The following is a 12,282-nucleotide window of genomic DNA, read 5'->3' on the forward strand; positions in this document are numbered from 1 at the left end:
GTTTTTCCAGCCATAGTTCATAGGAATTGAGTTAGAATACTGTGTCATATTTAGTGCAAATCTGGACACTTTTCTGTCCAGAAAGCAGGGGAACATTGGACTTTAAGCTTAGACCCAGGTAGGCCCAAGTTAGGTCCTTGAGCCACACTAAGTTTAGGAGTTGCCTTATGATCAGAAGAGTCTAGTGTAAACGTTTGGGAGGTAAACTTGAAGTGTAAGGGTGTCAATTATACTCAAAAATCCATTGGTGTTATCCTGAAATCACTATAATGAGCACAATCACTTAACCTTTAGTTTTAGGGCACTTATGAGTGAGTCCTAGGTTGACCATCATAGTTGTAAGATAGTATGAGGTCATTAGAGTGTAAGGCCTAATTCAGGGCCCATAAGAACCTGATGGTTTAGAAAAGGCACTTCGAGTTATGAGGTCGATATTAAGAGTTTTGGCTAGTTTAACATAACTATGTGGCGTGAGCAAGTGGAGTGAGATCATCCAAGCTTAGTGATGCAATATAGTGTGTGGATATATTATTATGTACTTAAATGTGTTATGTGAGCATATGTGGCTATGTGAACTATTATGCTTATAAGGTAATTGTAAGCATGTATGTGTATATATAGGCCTAAGTACTAATGTGCGTAATTTCGGTTTATAATTAGGTCGAGTTAGTGACTATATATTATAATGAGTTTATTATTATTTTTTGTAGGCTCTCGAGACGAGGGTAAGCTTGCCATTAAAGTCGAGTGAAGCTCCAGTTGCTCCCACCTGCCAGTCAAGTCAAGCCTTTCTCAAGGCAAGTGTTTCAACCTACCTTTTTATTTACACTGCAAGTGTGTGATAACCCAGTTCTTATATATGATGTGAGTGTTCTAATTCACCTTGATATATATGATCCAAGTGGTTCCAAATCTATCTTTCATATTATATGCAAGTGCCATGAACCCTCAAGTATTTATTGCAAGTAGTTTAACTTTACTTGAAGATTTATATGCAAGTAAATCAAGAGTCATACCATGTCAGTATACCAAAGTAATTGTGATGTTGAACCCTGTGCAAGTTATATTCAGTAACCTTATCTTGATACCTAAAAGTCAGTTATTCCTTAAAATTGTTCATGAATGCTTGATAACCCTATCCTTACCCCTAAAACATGATACCCTGTTATACCTTGAACTGATGCTCACCTTCTTTATATTTTAATACCTATGTCTTATCTGGAACCATTACCTTGAACCTAGTTTGACTTAGTTCCTTTATACTATCCAACAACCCTGTGAAACCTCATTGTCAGATTCCTTGTGAATAGAAACTTTGGGATTCCATTTGATAAGGTGTTAGTCTAGTTGATCATGGCTTTAAAGTTGATCTAGAACCCTTGATAAAGATGTTCATTGTTTAATAGTTTTACCGTCACTTGGCATCAACTAAATTTTTAAAATGAAAAATTTAAAAAGTGAATTTTCAGTCCCAAAGGGGGACAAATATTTTCTTTAAATAGTGGATCTGGACTGACACGCAAGTCCTTTCCGCTCTTAATTTGTAGGCTTAAAGGTTGCCTAGGGATCCCATTAATGTTCTAGAACCCAGCGAGGTTCGGGATTACTTCGCGGCTGATGACCGGTTGTAATCCGTAGCGTCATAAAATGGTATTTGATAAAGAAATGGTTTTGAATTGTTTTATTACAAGAAAAGATGCCATCACCTTGAAAGTTTATCTCTTGATACTATATTGTTGAATCTTTAATTTCCATTACTATTCTTTCATTCTTGTTTATGTATATTATAGTGCTTGTTGAGCATTTGGCTCACTACTTGCTTTCACCCTGATATTACAGCTAGCAGATATGGTTGGATTCAAGCAGACAACACGTAAGACTTGTGATGCCGATTCGTATGTTGGAGCTCAGGTAGAATAAGTGATCATTTTTTTTGAGGACTCGATATTAAAAATCAGGTTGTAATAGTTAATAGTATTGGGCTGTTCCAAACCCTAAACTATAAGATCTTGGATTCGGTTGTATTTATTTCCTTTTAACTATTGTAATAATTTGTATAATATCTATTGTTAAACTTGGGGTGTGACACTGATCCTTATTGATCGTGAGTCGTAAGCCTTATTTTTATAAACTAATGATTATTGAATTCCCAGATACGAACCACATATATACGATACTACTCCACAAATAAATATATACTACATACAGATCCTTGATATGGAATTTCTTAACATACGAACCTTTATGCCTTGTGTAAGAGAAGACCAATCCTTGTAACTAGTGAACCCTTGGACTTCTACTTTCTAATTCTTTCCTTGGTTGGAAGTCAATCTCCCTTTTTACCTTATTATACCTTCAGGTATTATGAACCCCCATATGCTTCGTGATAAATGTTGTTTATGATTCATCTTATTGATTTACATTGTTTATCATGTTGTTATTATAGAATTGGATTATTTTTAAATATAGACCAGATTCGTGGTCGTACCAGATTCGTGGTCATAATAGGCCAATATGTTCCTTGGATCCAGTATGTAGAGCAAAGTTGGAAGCCTTGCACGGGGTTAGTGCGTGACTGATCAGCAGCCTAACCTGGGTTTTTAAAAATGAAAGTGAATATCCAATTCTAATCATTGCTTATCAGGAAACTTGATTCGTTATATCATTTCAGTTGATCATTGTTTAATCTCAGTGTTGTCATTATTACTTGCTGAGCTAGTTAGCTCACTCTTACGAATCTGTTTATGTTCTTTCCAGTTAAAAAGGAAACTGGTGGTAGCGAGGATCCCCATACAAGTGTACGAGCTAGGTTTCCAGGTTGAGATGGAATAAGCTAGCAGAAGATGTTTGATTTAGTTTATGTTGAAAGTTTGTAAAAAAGTTTTACTTCAGTTGTAAGATAAATAAATTAGGATTGGGTATATTGTAATATAAATAAGGTTGTGGTTTGTAGGCATACGTTAAACTGTTGTGATCCGTGGATATGGTAAGTAGGGTCATTGCATACATATTATTTCATAAACAGGTTTATATATGGTGTGTGTGTGTGTTGTGGATACCAAACTTCTGACCCGAGTTTGGAGGGCTCCACATAAACGACCCTAATCTGGGCTAATGTCATCACATGAATCACTCATTCCCCATAATTCAGGTTAATTATGCTTAATATTCACTAATAGACCCTAATCCGGGCTTAATTTGTAACAACCTCAGATCCGGGGTCGGGTATCCGGGTCGTCACGGTCTTTCTATCCACAAATATCACTTAACTTAATTAAAGATATATAACCTCATAATGTGACCCCACAATAACACACACCACAACCCGTTGTCTCAGAGATGAAATTGAAATAAGTACAAGTCCTTGAATCCACAATTTAAAAGTTATTACAACCCAAATTGATTACTTGATAAGTTTACAGTTAATTGCCATTATCTGCCACAAGTTATAATTATACATAATTGATTCCCAAAAGTAGAATGTCTGATCTACAGATAGATCTACCTCTACAGCTATAGCAGCTACGATCTCAACGGGAAGACGCGGGACGCTTCCCATGCTCTTGCGTTGGGTCTGCTGGAGTCTGGCCATCTTTCCTAACTATTGTTGTGTGATGAAGAAATGAAGCAAGAGTGAGCATTACAGTTCGCAAGATAATATATAATGTAATCAATATTGCAAGTATCTAAATAGATAACTTACTGGAAACCTTTATCAAGTGTAAGATAATTACTTACTGGATATAAGCAAAAACAAGGGATGAAGTTACCAAATACTGCACTATACTTATATCATTATAGAAAACTACTTGAACTACCACTCTTCAAAGTATAAAAAGGTTTCAAAAGTTCATCACATAGATGAGACTACAAGATAAGACTTGAATAGATTCAATCTTTGAAATATCATTCAAAAGAAATGAAGTTACGAGATACTTCATTAAGTCCCGATATATATATACCTATATATATACATTTCATACACTCCTTGAAAACCTTTGTTATGAAAATTATAAACAGAGTTGTAATATCCAATGAATTTGGAAAAGAGAAAACCTTGGCATAAACCTGATATCTTGCTGTTCAGGCAAAGATACTAATAAGTAACCTTTTCTACTAGTAGATGGACGAATTCCCCACTGGTCATCACCCTGGCCACATTAGGACCTATGCTGGACTGCCACTCAGCCACTTACGCATTGATGGACTCCCACTGAGCCACTTACACTTTCATGGACGCCCACTGAGCCCATGTTGCTTATGCCGACTCAAATAGATGAACTTACTTCCCGAACGATGGGCAAGTAATCAAGATGTTTTCTCAAAACAGCAACCTCGTTGCGAATGTAAAATACACCACTGAGCCGGATCCCTCAGGTTTTGAGCGAGTATTTAAATCCCCTTTAAAAGGAAGATCTTAAATATAAAAATGAGTTTTGGGATCCTCTCTAACTTTTAAAAATCATTTTGAAGAATCGAAAACATTTTTAAGAATGTTTGGAGTAATGCTGATTTAATGAAATATATGAAAAAATATATATATTATACTCAGGAACATCGACTCCCGGTTTAGAAAAATGTTCACCTTTGGGTCCCCTATACTAAGGGTATACGCAACTACTGCTTATCTCTAGCAGTGGTATTATGCAACTTATAAGCAATTGAATCAACACTTAGATATCAAGATTACAAAACAAGCATGCATATATACCATATCAACATGCTCCAATATATCGCAAAATTTGCTAATAACAATCATGCATTTATCACAAGATAATGCATATACATATATACATCACAACAACAGTATAGCGGGTAGAAAACTTGCCTGAGTGTTCCCGGATAGACTTAAGCTTAGAGTGGGTCTGATAACCTATGAAAAACAACATAAGTCGGAATTAAACCCCGGTCACTTAAGAAACTAGACTTTAACTAATTGAACCCTAACGTTCTCCTAACGAATCACATAAGTCGTTCGAGTACCCTCGGCTCCACCATTTTTAATAAATTAACCATTAAGAATTTGAAGGCGATTCTTTCACGAGTACCCTACCAACTGCCTAATCCACTTTACATAATTCTTTCATACTCCAATTAGTCATTTAAGGGCCGTAACCAAGGTTACAAAGTAAGGCGGGGGTAATGGTTCGTTCGCAAAACGCCGTTACTTAAAACGGTCGTTTCTCCTAAACCGTGCATCGGATTCGAGCAACCACATATCAAAACGAAGCTTGTAACATGAACTATCTAAACATGGCAAAGGTTAGACTCTTTTAGTGAGTTCACGGGTCCTAAAGTTAAGAACAGAACAGTTAAGGAAAATCGGGTATTATGACATTTATGTTTACGCGTTTTCCAATTTAATTAACACTCTAAATTATCATCAATTCATACACAACCACCAATACAAAAATATTCAACCATCATACTACAAACTCAGTCCCCAACTCCAAGTTTTACCAATTTATCCAACCAGTCAAAGACCCAATATTCAAAACCAATACAAATCCACCAAAACTACTTATAATCAAAGATCAAGCCTTAATACTAACAATGCTTCAATAAAACTGAATGGAATCATAAAATCAAAGCTAGGGTTTGAAGTTGATACCTTCCTTGGTAGGTTTTAAGTTTCTAGGAAGCCTTAGGAAGCCTTAATCTAACCTCCTTCAAGCTTGATCTTTCCACAGAAATCAAGAACACAAAGTTAGGTTTTGAAGTTTCTAAAAGTCCGATTTAAATAACTGTAAAAATCAGGGTCTTACCATGCTTATTTGGACGAGACTTGTGAACCAGAATTGTAGGCCATCTCAATACCTTTCCAACGAGCTATAGAACACAACATTTGAGTGAGTATTGAAAGAGAAATGGTAGTTTTAAGTTGCTGCTCTGGTTTTGGCCGAGAGCAAGGGAAGAAAAAGTGAAGTAAAAATGTTTTTAGTTTGATTAAATGATTTGTGTGGTGTTTAGCTTGGTTACTTCCTTTTGTTGTTAATTAGATTGTTACCATGGTAAAAATTGTGTGGCTCACAATCAACCAACCAATCCTTCATTTGTCATGCTTATGTCATCATACCTATGTCATCTTTCTCATGTCATCCTCTTACACTTGTCTTCTTCTTGTTGGTGTGATGACATCATCATCCACTAACCTCTTTGATTAACCCCTAATTACTTGGCTAATGACCGCTTATCTGTTATACGTTTCGCTTAACTTTCGTTCCCATTTATCGTTTGAGGGATCATACCTGGGATCTTATTACTTAGGTTCCCCTAAACCTTTCTCAATATTTTATATTCCTTTTATGATCCTCTCTAAAAATCCTTGAATTTAAATCATTTTTATCATGTTACCTTATACTCAATTCTTTCGGAATCTGGTGGATTTTCGGTAAAAATCAAAGTGTTCGGATTTGGATTCTGACGATCTTTACATACACTTATATATCATATACAGTAATAATAAGACCTCTGAATATCAATAAAAGAACTGCTACATTGTGTGGCATGAAAAGTTTTCTTATTCAGCATAATCAGCAAAATCACTATTCATAAGGTTTAAAAAAAGTCCAAAATTTTTGAGGTTATTACATAATTTCACTAATTGGCCCTAATCTGGGCTTAATCTCAAAATCCTGAAAATTTAAAAAAAAATCAATATCTTTCTGATTTTGTCCACATTTTCCAAAATTTTTGAAAATTTTCGAAGGGGGGTCACTGGGGTCGAGCAAAACCTTCTGCTGCAGAAGGTTTTGCTCGGCCACATGCCCCTGCATGTGGGCTGGTCGGCCTGTAGTGGTCGGCCACTTCTGGTCGGCCTAGAGCAGGTCCTCCAGCTCCGTGTTACAATTTTTTTTGAATCTCTCACTCAGAGTTCAAGTCTTTTACATACCTTGTCATGCCATTGTTGCTCTTGGTTGTCCATAGAATTAATCTCATGGTTGCCTTTGAGTACCTCATGGCTCTGCTACGGCTATTTCAGTGATCATTCTGTACTCATCCTAGTGGACGTTCGGTACTCGTTCTTGCTAAACGTTCTATGTTATATTAAACATGTTCTTATAGGAAGTCCTATACTTCTCTGAGCTTGTCCAAACCTCCTTTGTAGGATGTTCTGTACTTCAACAAACTCGTTCTCTTGGATGTTCTAGTCTTCACGAAACTTGGTTCTGCTGAGAATTATCCTTTTTGAGAAATCAAAGGACCTCTCAAGAGGGCCTCTTGAGCAAATTTTGAAGGCCTCAGGGCTCTCCTAGAGGAGCTTCTGGTAGGCCAAAAGGCCTCAATTTATTGGATGGTAGGCCAGGGCCACTACGGAGGCAAAATTGTGGCCATCTTGGCTCTGCTACGAAGGCTCCTAATTGGCCAAAAGGCCCCGATTTGTGGGTTAGTCGGCCAGAAGCACTACGGAAGCAAATTGTGGCCGTCATGGCTCTACTACGGAGGCTCCTGATTGGCTAAAAGGCCCCAATTTATGTGTTTTTCGACCGAGAGCACTACAGAAGCAAATTATGGTCGTCATGGCTATGCTACAGAGGTTCCTGATTGGCCAAAAGACCCCAGTTTATGGGTTGGTCGGCCGGGAACACTACGGAAGAAATTTGTGGTCGTCATGGAACTGCTACGGAGGCTCTTGATTGTCCAAAAGGCCCCAATTTATGGGTTGGTCACCCGGGAGCACTACGGAGGTAAGTTGTGGTCGTCATGGCTCTGCTACGGAGGTTCCTAGTCGGCCAAAAATCCCTATTTGTGGGCTGGTCGGCCAGGAGCATTACAGAAACAAATTGTGGCAATTATGGCTCTGCTACGGAGGCTCCTGGTCGGCCATATGCCTTCCATTTATGGGCTGCTCGGCCGGGAGTGGTCTTAATGGACCTTGGGAGTCTCCTACAGGGTAATCTGATCCGTCAAGAGGAGAACATCCTGTTCTCGCACTTGTGAGTTCAGCTGAAAATCTAATCTTGTCTTGATCTTTACTAGTTCTGCTAATCATGGTGATTAACATAATCGTCCCTTAATTAAGACTAATATCTTGTATTTAATTTCAGGGAGGCTTTTCTCGGAGGACTGATACAATAAGCAATGTCCTGCACCACTTTTTTCGTTTATTATGTCATCCTTTCTTGTCTTTTGATCGTTCTTTTCCACCATTTATAGTGTTCTTTTAGTGAGGTACCTGATAGCGCGAACCATGCAGACTTACGACATGCTGTAGCAGGTGACCTTTTTCCTATAAAAGAAGATGAGAAGTGCTCATTTTCATTCACACTTTCATTTCTCAACTTCTCAAATTCTCAAATTTTCTCAAGCTTTTATCTTTCTTTCTGCTCTTCAAGAATGTCTAACGGACAAGGTCCTAGCAAGTCCTCTTTCTCCTAGAAGGAAGCTCTATACAATAGGGCCACTCTTCACTCTCTTCAAGGTATAGCTCTTGTTTCCCCCTTCTCCATTAATCGTTGTTCCACCAGCCTAAAGAGTATGATAGACTAGAGGGCGGAGGAGTAGCCAAGTACCATCCATTTTGATGTGTTTCATCACAAAAATATGCTCTGTAAGAAGGATGTCGAAGAGATTAAGTCGACTTACTCGTGGCCCAACTGCTTAAAGATTTATAAAGTTAATCCTAGTGAGAGGTCTTACAACCTCTGCCACCAAAGGCTATTCATGTACAAAGTGGCCCTTAAGTCCGGGCTACGGTTCCCCTGCACCCTTTCATTCCGAGGCTTCTAGCTAAGCTCAATATTCATCCATTCCAGCTTTACCCCAACAGGTGGTCTTTCATTATTCTGTTCATAGTGAGGTGTCATGACTTGGGGCATCCCCTTGAGTGTGACTATGATTTATAGTATTTCCATGACAAAGGCCTCTCCTTTGAGTCAACCTGGTTGGGTCGTGATACAAATAAAGCTCAAGTTCCTCATATGGTGAACACCGGTTCTCTCCACGAATCAAACCACAAATGGAACAAGAGGTTTGTGGTTGTTGAATGGAAGGGTGGAGACTCGGGTACTTACTTCAGACGTGACTTTAGCATCCCGGTTGATAGTTCTCATTTCATTTTTAATCTTTCGGATGCCGAAATTCTATCCCGAGATCTCCTCATTGATGAAGACAGGAGAACTTCTTATTGGGAGTTCGTAACAGAAGTAAGGCTCGTTGAAGCTGGCCTTAGCAGCCTCTCTATAGAGGGTATTTATTTTCGTTTCTCCTTAACTTTGTGCAACTTTATTCTTATATCTTCTTTCTTTTCTTCTCGTTTTAGCTGCTGAGGCTGTCGATGCCAAAGCCAACATGAGCGATGTTGTTACGGGTAAGATGACCAGAGATGCATCCAAGAAGTCCAACCGTATTCCCAATATTCCAGCCTTCCTTGAGATGTCGGGATCAAATCAGAAGAGGACTAAAGGCTTTGATGGGAATTCTAGGACCCCTTTTGAGCCAGAATGGGGTATCTCTACCAACGACTCTGTACCCTGCAATCTGGGCCTTGCCCTTGAGTGGTCGAAGAACTGCATTACTCCTCCTGAGCTCCTATTTGTCTCTTTCGGTGAGAAGCTTCTAGAAGCCGAGATGCTGGGGGCTCAAGCCCTGTACCAGGTACACCTCTCCTTGTATAAATTTCTTTTAAGTGCATTTTTCCTTAGAACTTTAATAAAGTTATAAGAATCACTCCTTGGGGACTCGGCCCTTCATACTTAAACTTTTTATAACTCTATTCACGTTTTACTTGTCAGGCCAATGCCTAATTTACGACATCCTCCACCCAGGCTGTCAAGATGATAGGCGACTATGTTGCACTGCAGACTTCCATGAATAAAATGACTATCTCCTCAGGGGAGTGAGAGTCCTAAACTTATGAAGCCGAAGATAAACTTGTTGTTATGGAGAGGAAATATGCCAGCTCGGAGGAGAAGAGGAAGAATGAATGGAGAGAGCTCATAGACTCATATTACAGATCCTCCTTATTCACTAAGATGATGAATGAGCATGATGATCAGATGCGCCCTGTCAACCTTGCTCTAGGTTGGAAGAGGGGAGTGAATGATGCTCAAGGCGTGTGGCCGGATGTCGTCGACCCGGGTCTTCTATCTTGCCCCTGGCAGCTACCCGTTATGGATCCATCGGAAAAAGCTTTCGGATCTGTGCCCTCAACTCCTCGTGTGAGGTCTCAATCGAGTTCTAGTCACGGGGGTTCCGGTTCCGGTTCTAAGGGTAAGGCCCCCTCGGGTAGCCCTAACTCCAAAGCAGCCCTTCGTGGGAAAATCAGGGAGCCGATTCGAGGGATTAGCTATTCCTCTTCCGAGGTGGGCTCGGATGGAGAATGGGAGGATTCTTCTTATGAGTGATTTGTGTGGCCTTGCATGGCTTTAGTTGCCTCTTGTTGCCATGTTTTCAGAACTTATTTATTCAGACCTTATTGATTGTAAAATATTGGTCCTTTGGGACTTTGACTTATGATCCTTCGGAATCCCTGTCTATGCAATGCGTTTAGTTTCATTACATACTTGTCTTTTATTTTTGGAATTTGGTCCTTCGGGACTTGCATTCTCTAAATGCTTATACTTAAATAAATTGGTTGACAATATGATAGAAATAAACTTGCATAAATAGATAATATCTCTGAGAAATGGGCTTAACCCTTACATAAGATGGTTTCTTCGACCTCATTCATAAACATAATGCTAAGTACTTGGAACATGTAGTGAATGTCCTAAACATAATGAACATTCAGGTTTGAAGCATGCCAAGTGCAGGGAACTTCATCACCATTCATGGTCTCTAACTTGTAGAATCCCCATCCCAATGTCTTTTGGACCTTATAAGGTCCTTCCCAGTTTAGGGCTAGCTTTCCTCTCTCCCTTACTCCTGATGCCTCAATCTTCCTCAGAACAAAATCTCCCTGTTGAAAGATCCTTTCCTTAACCCTTCTATTACAATAGAGGGAGGCTCTCTGTTGATGCTCTGCATTGCGGGCATTGGTCTCATCTCTGACCTCGTCAATGAGATCGAGAGTGAGCCTCATGCCTTCATTATTGGTTTCAGGTTCATAAGCTTCGATTCTAGGGGATCCATGCGTGATCTCAAGGGGCACCACAACCTCGGCTCTGTAAGTTAGCATGAATGGGGTAGCTTCAGTTATCACTTTGTAGGTGGTATGATATGCCCATAGTATAGGCAGTAACTCATCCACCCAAGTATTTCTCGAGCGTTCAACCCTATTTTTAAGTCCATCAAGGATGATTCTGTTAGCAACTTCTGCTTGTCCGTTTGCCTGAGGATATGCAACCAAGGTGAAGAGAAGTTCTATGTGTCATCGTAGTACTCTCTGAAATCTGCATTATCAAATTATTTCCCATTATCCGTGACAAGGATGCATGTAATTCCATATCGACATATCACATTCTCCCAAAAGAATTGGGTAATTTTCTTGGTGGTTATCTTGGCTAGTGCTTTAGCCTCAATCCACTTCGTAAAGTAGTCTATGTCTACCACAATGAACTTCCTTTGTCCCGATGCTAAAGGAAATGGTCCAACTATGTCAATTCCCCACATTGCAAAAGGTATGGTTGTGCTGATAGATGTAAGCCTCTCTGGGGGGCTGTCGTACTATTGGAGCGTGCCTCTGGCATCTGTCACATTTCTTCACATAAGTTTTGCATCGGGTAGCAGAGTTGACCAGTAGAATCCCAACCGAGTTATCTTGTGAGCGAGGGCCCTGCCCCCAAAGTGTTGTCCACAAATCCCTTCATGGGCTTCTTTAAGTGCCTCCTCTGCTTCAAGAGGTCTCAAGCACTTCAGGTATGGAATAATAAAGGACCTTTTGTAGAGAAGGCCTTCAATCAATGAGTATCTCAATGATCTAACCGACAGTTTGCGTGCTTCCTGGGCATCGTCGGGGAGCCACCCAGTTTATAAGTGGGTCTTGATCGGGTCTATTCAACAGCTCATCACACCGATCGACACTATCAGATTTATGACATGAACAGTAGGGGTCTTCAAGACTTGAAAGTAGATACTTCTCGGATATTTCTCAATTTCAGATGAAGCTAACTGAGATAGGGCATCTTCCGTAGTGTTCTCCTCTCTCGGAACATGTTCTGCGTACCATTCATCGAACTGAGTCAGTATTCCCTTTATGACTCTCAGGTACTTGGCCATAGTATCATCCTTGGCCTCAAACTCTCCATTAACTTGAGCAACTACAAGTCTTGAGTCTCCACAAACCTTTAGGTCTTTGGCCGTCACGGCTCTAGCCAAGCCTAAGCAAGTTATCAATGCTTC

At 39.6% G+C, this 12,282-nt stretch overlaps 1 protein-coding gene across 1 annotated transcript; it reads right to left on the reverse strand.

The window, feature by feature from the left end:
- Window positions 1-10,711: 10,711 nt before the first annotated feature.
- On the reverse strand, window positions 10,712-12,159 carry LOC141690405 (uncharacterized). The gene is made up of 2 exons (XM_074495210.1): window positions 11,980-12,159; window positions 10,712-11,272 (listed from the first exon to the last, which is right to left on the reverse strand). The coding sequence occupies exons 1-2, from the start codon at window positions 12,157-12,159 to the stop codon at window positions 10,712-10,714; spliced, it is 741 nt and encodes a 246-aa protein (XP_074351311.1).
- Window positions 12,160-12,282: the final 123 nt, after the last annotated feature.

This window comes from Apium graveolens, chromosome 10, assembly GCF_009905375.1.
Source record: "Apium graveolens cultivar Ventura chromosome 10, ASM990537v1, whole genome shotgun sequence".
NCBI lineage: Eukaryota > Viridiplantae > Streptophyta > Magnoliopsida > Apiales > Apiaceae > Apium > Apium graveolens.